At 39.3% G+C, this 12,615-nt stretch overlaps 1 protein-coding gene across 1 annotated transcript in view; it reads left to right on the top strand.

The window, feature by feature from the left end:
* LOC140353489 (adhesion G protein-coupled receptor D2-like) overlaps nt 1-4,365 on the top strand; it is a 49,576-nt gene extending 45,211 nt beyond the window's left edge. Inside the window, exon 17 of the mRNA XM_072438064.1 lies at nt 4,268-4,365. Coding sequence (XP_072294165.1) covers nt 4,268-4,365 — 98 coding nt within the window. The remainder of the gene's footprint in view (nt 1-4,267) is intronic.
* Nucleotides 4,366-12,615: the final 8,250 nt, after the last annotated feature.

Below are 12,615 nucleotides of genomic sequence, written 5' to 3' on the forward strand. Positions count from 1 at the left end.
TATGGAAAATTACACATGTTTAATCATTGATTTTTATTGGCTCATTATAATAATATTTTCCCAGGGGATGTGGCTGAACCAAAGAGCCATAAAAGTAACAAGGCTTGATTACTTATTGGCTTTTAAAGAGTTCATGTGACAAGATGAAATGCTCAACCAACTTTTACAGTCTAAATGACTGCATATTGATTTGCAGCAAAATGTTTCTTTAAATGATTTAATGCTTGAACAACTGTAGATGTCCTTCTAGTTTTTAAACTGTAATCCGTGAGTGGGCTTCACTTTTTGTAGACTGAATGAATCATAAGCTCTCTTGGTTTAGTTCTTCTCTTGGCCATTGTCATTGCTCTTCACAAACCAGAGTGCAGTAAAGGTGAAATCTGAATGCATGTGCACCAAGATTTATGAAGTGCATATAAAAAAATATCAGCATCATTAAATTCAACTCTACTGCCATCACGCTGATGAAAGCAGGTGAACACACTGCCTCTGTAATGTCTCTGTGGGATGTGTGTGGCTAAGCAATGTGCTAAGGTAGATTGACTTCTAATCTAAACTTCACAAGTGTCTATTGACATTTGTATAGAAGTGCCCTTTGTGTCCCTGCCTGGCACCCATATCGCTGCTTTGTGCGCCGGATAAGTGAGACTACACTGCATTTCTGTGTACTTTCACAAATGTGTGTCTCTTCTTTATTACACACACCACATAACACACATGAACCCAGCGGGCAAGCTCGCCATCCTCTACACTGGCACCCGCTCCGCTGAAGGTGAAAGAAGTGCTCACTTGAGCTCATTGAAAAGTAGATGTGACAGTAAATTTTTCAGGCCCTTGTGAGATGGGAGATCTTGTTATAGCAGTCAGGATGGGGGTCAGGGCAGTGGCTGCTTGATGATTGAGGAAAAGAGAAGTAAATTCATTCTGCTTCGAGCACTTTGTCAAGTGCCAGTAGCTTACCGTTGAGAGCCACTCACCCATCACCGTGTTACGGCCCCAGAGGTCACCTCCAGAGCCATAAATCTGCCTCGCCTTCTCGCCTGCTAAACCTATTGCCTTCCCCTGGCTGAGCAGTGTAGCGGCAGGCTCCAGCTGCTCTGCCCCATCCTCAAATCAAAGAAACCAGCAGAAAGGATAGATTCTCATCTGGTTGTGAGAGGCTGGGCTTTGTTTGAAGACATGGTTGAGTCTCTCCTGTTGTGTCAAGGCAAGTTGGAATTTTCTTGCAATTTTGTACTAATGTGGATATGTAGAGATCAAATACAGGGACAAGAGATCACTTTGTGATGTGCTTATTTGAACTTCAGGTACATACTGTATCTGCTTATAAAGGCAACCATTGCATAAAATCCAAGTTTTTATATTTTGGTTTTGGTATATGAACTAAAAGATTACTCTTGGAAGAAACATATGAGCATATTTTACAAACTTTTTTTAAACAAACTCATTTCGGCCTCCATCCATCTCCAAACCAGATACACAGTGCACAAAACCAAAGGGGATTCAGTTCCACTTTCAAAATTGATAATTGATACACTGGGAAATTATTGGTATCTTTTGCCATGTGCAAACATTTTTCTCTGCTGGTGGCAGAGGAGGGTAAGAAGATCTGACAGGGCAAGTTTGTTATTTTCATGTGTCCAAACTTAAAATATGTTTTTGCCCACATGTTCGAATTGAAAACTAACTAATACTTTTCATGCATTTTGAATTCACCTGGCACTGTCTTATACAACACATCGAAGGGACTTGTAGAATCTTGTCGGCAGATGCCTGTCTAACATCCAATATACAAGCGCCAGCCTGCTTTCAATATTGTCTTATTAGATGGTTATTATCCGGTCCGCGTCTGGCTTCTCTCAGGCGGTGACTGGAAGTTGGGGAGGCCAGGGGCACCATGGGAAGGAAGGAGTGAAAACTTCCTGAACCTGGCCCTCAACCCTCGTCTCCACACTTTAATGCATTCTTTCACTCCTTGTACAACACTTAATTTACAGTTTATAGATGGACTACTTAAGGATCTAGTGTCAATTGTATGATTATCGATAATTATTGACGACAGAAACACAAACTGTAAAATCCTTCATTCCTTTCATTGTCTTACTGAAAAAATAAAAAAAATAAAAGACTTAAAAAATTATAATCATTAAATAATAAACTATATTTTGCTAGTATGGTTTGATGCATAAAGTCCTCCATCCTAGTCTGTCCATGCCTCAACACCTGAGTAAAAAAGTCACAACGGAGTATTTTATCATTTCTTTATGATTTTTATAACATAAATTTAACAAGAGAAAAATTTGACTGGGGTCTAGACAGCGATGACCACAGCCCATACATTAGCTGTTGTTTAACAGGCATCTAAAAAGCCACAGCGGAGACACACAATGGGCTGGACAGATGGTTGCACACCAAATGCAGTCAGTTTGATGCTATTAAAAGCAGCTTACTTCATGCCAAACACAGTCAGTCCACTGTGTGTTTATTTGTGAATGACAAAAATGTGCACATCTAACCAGCTCTGACAGTACAACCCCTGGTGCGCTTCAGCCACCAAATCACCATCGAGGCCTGGGACAGTAGCAGTGTGTGGGATTTATAATTAGGTTATAATCAAATGCAAAATGCACTCCATGGTGGTCGGTTTGTGGATGTTAGCCAGCTCTGTGAATTAAACTTTGGCCGAGAATCTAGTTATGCAGTACACACTTTAATGTATGCCTGCCGTACTCCATAAGTCCCCTTCATCTGCTGCCCTAAAGAGCATTTCTGACACCTTTGGATGATCCACTGCTTTAGAGCGCTGACCTCTCTACCCTCGGACCAATGCCCCGCCTCCGCGCCCCTCCCCATGCAGATGAGACAGAGACTTATGAAGATATGCAGTGGAGTGTGTGTGGCTGTTTGTCGGTGCAGGTGGGGGTCACAGAGCGTCACAGTGAAATGACTTTCGGTTGGCGATGTGTCCGGCCCACCTTCAGATCGGCAGTGATTACTTCAGGCAGATGAGGTCTGGAGCAGAGGTAGTTATGGACACTCGGGTGGGGGAAATTCACCAATAAAAATGCCTTGTCAAATTGTGTTTGTATATTATTACAGCCGAATGGGACTCCATATTCAATTTGAGGTTCAAAAGTTCCTCATGCAAAACAACACTTTCAACCTCTTAATCTTTGCCTATAGGTTTTAGTTAGAGGCCGATTTGGTACAGGCAATGACAGTAGTATCATATTATATTGATTATTTTCTGTGAATGTACAGTATTTATAGTTTTAAAATTGACAAATGTACATTAATTAATATTAATTAATTTCTACATGTTTTTGGGGAAATAGGAATGAAACAAAAAGTGCAAAATGACATGCATGAATGGGTTTATATAATAAGTTTAAATCAAAGCTTATGTAACATTTTTTAAAATCCTTTATCAGGATAACCCCAACTCTCATTATTAAATCTAGATAACATTAGACTTTTATAAACATTTAACCACAAATCAACATGCACTTAACATAGATATCATAAATAAGGTATCTGTAATAGCTACTCAGTGAATTAGAAGTGTGTTTGCTGTGTTCCTTGCTGCCTTCTTGTTGTCCATCAGCTATAATCGGCCTTGTGTCCTTGAACAACACTTAGCCCCTGCAGCGCTGCCCAATCAGTGCGAGCCAGAGCTGGCCGATCATCTTCTAAATGCCTCAAATGTAAAACAAGTGTCAGGAGTGGATGAATATGGGATCATTAGCCACGCTTGTCTTATCTCCTCTTCGTGGGCCTAATTGGCTGCAATTTATAATCCTCCACCTCTGGGTCATCCCTCCTTTTACTGCATGCTTTCCTTTCATAATTGGGTCAAATGTGCCTGTTACAGTAAGAAATCTTGGCTCCCTTATAGACGGCCTGTCATTAGGAGTCCAAATTCTGGTTGTAATTTAAGAAACTTTCCGGAATTAGAGTATCTGAATTGCTAAATCAAACGTATTGCCCTTTTACTGGAAATATTATTGCAATGAGATATTAGCATTTTTTCCATCAAATTAAGGATCTTTGTGAATGTGGCAACTGTCAATGTGTCAAACCTTTTCCAATTCAATGTGGTGTTGCTTTTGGACGGTTTTGTTTCCCTTCCCTTCGCTCAGCCAAAATATCAAATATAATGACATGCTTTATTTTTATATAAATGTTAAAAGTATGCATACATTCAACAGAATATACTACATGTTGTACTAGCATTTGTTACCCAGTCCGTCTGGTTCTGTGTGCCCAGGTCATCGGTCGCCGCCCTCTGCACCTGGAAGTACAGAAAATCCTCCTGGCCACACTTCCAACGCCACTCACAAGCACAGAGAGGTACTTGACTCCTGACGTACAACCATGAATACTGTGTTTCATGTCAGTCAGTCCAGCGCTGGGACTTTGAGCTTTGGGTAACAGGGCGGTTGAAGCAGGTCAACAGCGGCATTTGACCTCCGACCTCAAGACAAAAACAGACCACGGTGAAGGGTTGAGAGATTACTTTGTTGGGTTAACAGAGTCAACAGCAGCACTCAGCAGCTCGGACCAGTTCTCATAACATTACTGGCGATTTACTTTTGATGTGAAAAACACAAGAACAGGATATTCTAATGTTCAGTGGTGAAATCCTGCTCGATCTAGACATTATTTTACGGCTAAAATGATAAGCCATTTATTCATATATCAATTATCTATGTACATCTATTAAATAAGCATCATAAAATGACACATTCACATGCACAAGTTCATTTACAATTCTTTATATTGCTGTACGGCGTATTGGTTAAACTCGTGTGTGAAGGTGTGAAAAGGAAACTCAGATATAAAATAATAACAAATTACTTCTAAATTAAAGCATAATGTCAAATAACTAACAGATGTTGTGGTCAGTGCCAGTAACGCACCTGAATGTTTAAAATATGTTTATTGTTCAATTGCTGTTTTAGCAAGACTTGAACACGAATAATACCTTCCTATTGCCATATTTATTTCAGATTTAAATATGTTTTGTCAGAATCACACTGTAATGTATAACCAGAAGAAAATACATGCGACTAGGCTCACTTTGAACGGTTAACCTCATTGCTCCTAAATTATTCAATCTCAACTTTTAGCTTGCCTCATATTTTTGGCCCTTCGTGAACTGCTACTGCCGCTGAACCTCCAGATTGTGACAGATTTGCCCTGATCGGAGCTGACTTTCCTCTCGCCACCCTGCTTTATTTTTCTTCTCTGCTGTTGGGTGGTCTCTCTCCTCTTATTCTCCCTATCTCCCCTTCTCCCTCACTCATTGTCAAGTTCACAGCGTCTGTTTCTCTTTGAGCTCCGCAGGTTGGAAACCCTATACCTGAGTATACACAATTAAGTTCACACCCGAGGTTAGAGTGGAAGTCCCAGTTCACAGAGCCATCACTGCATTGGTAAAGCAGGGCTGTTAGTGTTTATATGCTGCGCAAGTGTTTTAGACCAGGGGTTCCCAAACTTTTCAGGCCGGGACCCTCAAAATGACCATCCAACTGACTCGGTTGCCATCTTTAATTGATCAGAGATAATAACTTTCTGGTGGAAAGCAATCCACATTGTCTCCATAGATATGTTACTTCTCTGCCTGGAGTGTTCCACATTAGGGGATTAAATATATATAAATAAAACTGCCGTGATTTAAAATATAGGTTTAATACGAAATTCTGGAACATTCCAGGCAAAGCATTAATTATTCCATGGAGATGAGCAGGTGCCTCCCACACCACCACCAGAAGAGTTACATAGTACGCCCGTGTACTGAAACCCAATCCCCAAACAAACTAGCAGTTTCATAGTGTGTCATAGAAATATTAATTTGTCATAGACAGTGTGAATCACAAACTTCTTAATATTTTGAAATTTTTATTCAATATTAATATTCAAAGCACCATAGCCAGTGTTTATTTTCTGCAGGGACAGATTGGATAAAGAGGGTTGCATCTTAAAGGCCTCAGGTGAAATACGACCACTGTTGTCAAGCGACTGATACAGATGTACAGATCAAATAAAGAAATTCACAAGCTGCAGTCAAATATTAAGTCAAAGATGTAACAAGTACAGAAATACACTTGTACACCTCCCTTGCTTGCTCATTTTTTCCTCCTGTTGAATGTTTTAATTTAGCCTTGTTACCGCGGCTCCCTCTGTGTCTCACTCACACGCGATTGGGAGTCCCTCGGCAGAGCAGCTGGAAACCCGCAAACACACACACACTGGCCCCTGAGGAGGGCTCTGCGGAGGGCCAGTCTCCGCTCAGCACAGCCGCTCACTGGGATGGCTGCGTGTGCTGTCAGGGCTTCCTGTTTTGGCCGGTGTGGTGAGGTTTCCTGGCAGAGACAGTGCTGGTGTCATGCCGACTGTTGGTCTGGACATTTTACTCTTGCACTGATTGAAATGGCTGTGTAATCCATGGAGAGGTTTGCAAAAACGTTTATCTTATCAATGTTTTTGTCATTTTATTTTACAATTTTGATTAGCCTTTGTACTTAATTTAAAGGTCATAGTTGCTCGCCAACTTATTTAATCACAATTAAATTTAGCTGAGGCACATTGCAGAATTTTTGGTTTATTGTATGATTTTAGTCTTAAGATCTGGCAACCAAAAGTGAAGTACTCGTTAGGCTTTTTATTAGATAACTGGCTAGAGAACCAAATAATGTATTTAAACAATACAATTTGTATTTGATATGTTTTAGTAAACGCAAATGAATTACCAAAATATCTAGGGCTGCAACAAGTTAATCGAGTAATCATAACTAATCAGTTAGGAATTGAATAATTGTGTACTTGTTCTATAACTTGGCATGAGCTGAGAAAAGTCGTTTTATGTCTGAAATTTAGCCGTAATTCCATGAAAATCATGTGGGAAATTTATACAATTTCAGTGTATTTGACTCTTTAGTCCTTTAGTGCTCAACCAGTGCTCCACGGCTTCACTTCATCTGGGTCAAATTGACTAAAAATGTTTTCATCACCTGAGTTTTGCATTCTAAACAACAAATCTATTTAACGAAATGATAATTGCTAGATTAATTGATTAGCAAAATGATCATTAGCTGCAGCCCTTCAAATATTAAAAGGAAGTAAAATGTATTATGAAAATGTTTACTTCATATTTGGACACACATTTAGGTGATGTTTTTATAGAATATTTAACATTATTCTATATACTTTTACATATTTATGGATTTCAGAATGATACCGGTAATTCATTAGGACCATTGTTAATGCCTTAGCAATTAACAATAAACAAAACAAAATACTATATATTTTGAATGGGGACATTGTTAAAAGAGGGAGCTGAAATGCATGAATAGCAGGGCTCTCAAAATACTATGATACCTTTCTATCTGAGGTAATTTCACTTTCCCTGTATGTTTAAAATTCTGTCTGTATTAATATTGGCAGGGCGCTCCTCCTGTGCTTCCTGGTTGTGTGGCCCAGTCGAGGAGGGGCCAAGCACCAGTCAGTTTCCATTAATCCAGACCAACCAGCAGTGATTGATCAATTAGCCCTGTGTAAACCTGGGGCTCAGCCTGATCAATAGCACTGATCACCAGCCAAAGGTTTTCTCATTAAGATCTGCTGCTCTGCATGAGTACACTCCATTAGCATAGGCCAAATGGGCTAGGGAAATGCTAAGTAGTATAGGCCAATCTTAAGTGCGTTTCATGATCTGTCTGATAATGTCAAAATGCAAAACGCCTGAGGGATGAATTCCAACTTTGGTCTCTTAACAGCGCCATTTTTCTATAGTCAAATTATGGTCTGATTTTGTTACATTTGAATTGTATATATTTAATGTGTGTATTAGAACATGAACAAAATACTATTTCCCTATTGGAAGATTGAACTTTGCTCAGTAACTCATAGCTTGTTGATGAATGTTTTAATTGACAATACATTTATTTTTGCCATGATTCTGGTTACCAAGGCAGTGATAATAGTGATAATGTTTGTGATAATATTTGAATGAATAGTAATATTATCTAGTATGTCAAGGAACTAGTATGTCAGGAACAATTAACAATTGTTAAACCACACTATAAGCTTGACTTTAAATACTCTGGATCTCTTCATAGTTTTTATGGCACGCTTTCCTGTTCTGCCCTGGCATTGTCTGACATTTTGTCCATTATCTGATGCGGATGTTGGCACACCACAACAATATTTCTGATCCAGTGTCCCATAGAACCCACGGGATCTTCTCCAGCGCATAACACAAAAACACGGACATGCTCACCTTTCTCACCCTTCCCTAAACCACACTGGGACCCCGGGCCATTGTTGCATTTAAACAATATGCATTGAATTAAAGACTTTTTTGGTTTTGGGCTGATGCGTACTGCTGTCATGGGTCCAATCGTTAATGTGCCATCACCGCAGCTCACATCCTCACAGACACAGGCTGGACTGGCTTCCTCCATCTGTAGACTGTTGGTGAATGTGTGTGTGCGTGAAGCTGCATTAAATCGCTCAACGTAGGCCATTGTGGGATGAGTTTTTGTTGCAGATAGAATAAATGGATTATTTATGGATACATGACAAAATGACGGACATAATCACCCCATATAATACAAAACATGGTCAGGATTCATTCCAATGCTGATGAAAGAAAATGTTTAGAGAAGGGCAATAAATAGAAAAATACTGAGATATTGTCAATTACTTTTTTTGGAAGTAAAATATAGAATTTAATGAGAACAAATTTAAACAAATAACAAAAACAAAATCTTAGACATTTGGCTCACTCTGTGTCATCTATTTTCTATGGACAGCTTTTCTCCTGCTGCCAAAATCCAACGTGTCCATCTATTGTTTCATTCAATATTCATTTCATACAAGTAGGATGATCATGTTGAAAATCATTTGTAGTGTTTTATGAAACTCTAACTCTAATATTTATGAACAATCGGCCTATTTCTGTTTTGATGCACTCTAAAGCACTTTTTGTTACATTTTATGTATGGAAAGCGCTTCATAAGTAAAGTTTGTTTGATTGATTGCTTGAAAACTCATAGTAATAGTGGGCTTTCAAATTTTCTGAATACTATGCACTTCGACATCATATTATGAAATAGTATAGAACACCGCTGTACAACAACAGAATTTTTTCCAAACAAGAGACTTGTTCTCAATGAGATGTATATGTTCCAATTCTTCATCTGTCCTAACAAAATGTATTTATTTTCCTTATGTATTTATTTAGCAGGGACAATGCAGTCAGACATACCATATTTTCCAGATTATAAATCGCTCCGGAGTATCAATTGCACCAGCCAAAATATGCATAATAGAGAAGAAAAAACATATATAAGTTTCATTTTTTGGGGAAATGCAATTAAAAATAATAACAGATTAGAGAAGATTGTGAATAGCTAACACCTTCAGCTACATGACGCACAGACAACGAACTGTGGTAAGTGTCTGGTATGTTAACGTTACATATTCACCTTTATTCAGATAACTATAGCATAAAGAACATGCTAACAAGTTTACCAAAGCATCAGTATTACCATTATTCCAATCCATTGAATTCTTCTTCCTCTGTGTCACTTCAAAACAACTCTGCAAACTCCAGAGGTAGAGGAAGTGCAGATTCTTCTTCTGCATTGCAGAAGCGCCTAGAGCGTCAGGTCTAGGCGCCTAGGTTGTCAGTGTGAAAATAATTAACATGTGAAATTCAGTTGCAGAAATTCAGTTGCTGAGTATAAGTCGAACCCGGTCCAAAACTATCAAAAAAGGTGCAACTTATAGACCAGAAAATATGGTACTAAATGTTCAAATGGACACATTTATACAGCACTTTTCTACCTTCAAGGAACTCAAAGCACTTTACATAAAGGAACCAGTCACCCATTCACACACACACATTCACACACCCATTGTACGCAGACACTGGGAGTGAGGCGGGTCTTGCCCAAGGACACAAGGGCAGTATTTACCTGAGGCAGCTGCGATCGCACCGCCAAGACCGTAATAGGTACAATGCATACAGAGTTTATAGCAAGTGTTATTTTTCATCTCCCATCCATATATTAAAACACTATTCAATTCTATAAATACACAGTGCTAGATTAAGATCAGTAATACACCCTACTTTACAAGATTACATTTATGTTCCCATGCAGTTTTCAGTGCACGTATCTTAGAGCTTTTCTTTTCCAAGCTTGTTAAAAGGTTAAAGGTTTCTTCAAGGTTCATGAATGGGCTATTTATCCTTGGTACCATCAGACCACTGATAATCAAGCAGCATTTAACTCTCAAGGACTCTTAGCAAAAAAGGACTCTTTAGGGGCTTTTAGAAGACAAGAGCACCAGAAAAGGAACTCGATCTAGTTCAACCACTCTAAAACCAGCCTTAGTTCGTTGACATGAACACAGGGAGATATGGGCTTTTCATTCAATAGGAGTTTATGATGTTCAGATAGTGTTAATGTTTGTTATGTTATGATCTTGGTGAGTATGTTTTAGCGGATAGGAAGGGAGTTGCAGAGATACTGAGGCAGACAGGAAGAGATCATCCTGGTGTCGCTGTAGCTGGGGTCGAGGCTCAGGCAAGAGGGGTCGTTCATGGGTGACTGCTTAAAACTACAACCTGTTCATTATGTGATTAATCCAAAGAAATTGACGCGTTAATCATGAATTAATGGACATAAATCGCTGAGTCTGATTTGACCAAACATGCTCTGGTAAAATCACGCACTACTATCCATCGTTTCAATTTAATTTTAAAAAATGACGCTTTACTCATTACTGGAGATTCAAATGATGTGTTATGTTTTTTTGGAAAGCATGGCACAAGATCAGACTGATATTTCCAAAGGTGCGGTGGACTTTGGGCACGATGGGTGGATGTATGGACAGACGGATGACACCCATATCCAGCCCCACTGTGGAGAGGAAGTCCTTATCTGAACACAACAGGAACGAGACTTTGCAAAAAAACAAGCCCCTGTCTTTTTGAACATTAAATCACTTCCTCTCGTTTTCAGTCTGCTCCCCGCTAATGCTAATCCCGTTTAAACACCTTTTAGACAGACAGAGGAATTGATCAGGGCTTTTTTAAAGTGTGCTTGTCTCTACGGGGATGTCTCGGAGGTATAAACGTACAGTAACTCATTAATAATACACAGCAAAAGGCTCCAGACCCCATCACCAATGCAAACCACCTATAACATCTTGTGGTACTATTCTGTACCGATGTGGCGTTCATTGTCCTGATTTATGTCTGTGAATTGCAGATGCGATGAGTAGTGTTGGATGCAAGTGGCCTATAAATCCTTGCGCCATGACAGATCACAAGACCTAGCTTGGTCTCGCAGCTTTGATCGTCTTCCAACAAAGAAAACAAAGAGACAAACTTGTTTATCTGGGGGAGGAAAAGGCAGGTTAATAATAGGAAATGGTGGCAAAAATAACAGTAGTGAAACGTGACATAAAAATAACGTTACATTCTTTTATGGTTTGAGAGCTCTGTTTTAAGTTCGGTGTAGTCCAGGGCACAGCTGTGAAAAAAATATGACTTCCCTCCTGTAGGTCACTTCCTGTTTATGTCTGAATGCAGGTCAGGACAGTGCACAGCCTGACATTGCTCACATGTGACCCTCCCCATCCCCCTCTCATGATGGAACAGCATGGTTAAAAATGAGTCCCAATACTTTAAGCCTTAAAAAAATATCTGTCAAGTTTCATTAATGACAAGAAATCTCCTGCTTTGTGTCCAAATTCATATGCAAATGAATAATTAATGAATAGTTCGAGTAGAGTTCAGACTTTGTTAAATGGCACTGTTTGAATATTTTTTAAAAGGCATTTTTGAACATCATTTTTGAAAGGCATTTTTGGGCAACACGGCGGTTTGCCTTACAGCAAAAAGGTCCTGGGATCAATTCCCGGGTGGCATTGGGCCTTTTTGTGTGGAGTTTCCACGTGCACTCTGTGTCAGCGTAGGTTTCCTCTGGGTGCTCTGGATTCCCCTACCACTAAAAACATGTACAAGAGGCTCCTCCCCTCTGGGGCCAAGACTTCCTTGAAGAAGAGCTACTACATTTCAGCAGGACATCGTGGTTGAATAAAGGTCAATGAATAAATTTAAATTATTTCAATAAGGCAAGGCAAGGCAAGGCAAGTTTATTTGTAGAGCACATTTCATACACAAGGCAATTCAAAGTGCTTCACACAGCAGGAAAAATGCATTCAAATCACAAAGAAATTACAGAAACAGAAATACAATAAAATTAACTAAATTAAAAATTATCAATCCAACTGATTTTCTAAACTAATAAAATCACAAACAAAAGAGAAGAGTGCAAAGAAAAAATCCTTTCAGTCATATGCGCAGCTAAACAAAACTGTTTTTAGCTTAGATTTGAACATTGTCAGAGTAGAAGCCTGTCTCACATCTTCAGGAAGACTGTTAGCTGCATAAAACTGAAACGCAGATTCCTCATGTTTTGTCCTGACTCTGGGCACCAGCAGGAGGCCGGTCCCTGAGGTCCTCAGAGTCCGAGATGGTTCATATGGCACTAACATGTCTGAGATGTACTTTGGTGCTAGGCCATGGAGAGACTTGTA

Source organism: Eucyclogobius newberryi, unplaced genomic scaffold (genome assembly GCF_026437365.1).
Source record: "Eucyclogobius newberryi isolate DKJ021-1_F unplaced genomic scaffold, fEucNew1.0.hap1 SCAF_9, whole genome shotgun sequence".
NCBI classification, from domain to species: domain Eukaryota; kingdom Metazoa; phylum Chordata; class Actinopteri; order Gobiiformes; family Gobiidae; genus Eucyclogobius; species Eucyclogobius newberryi.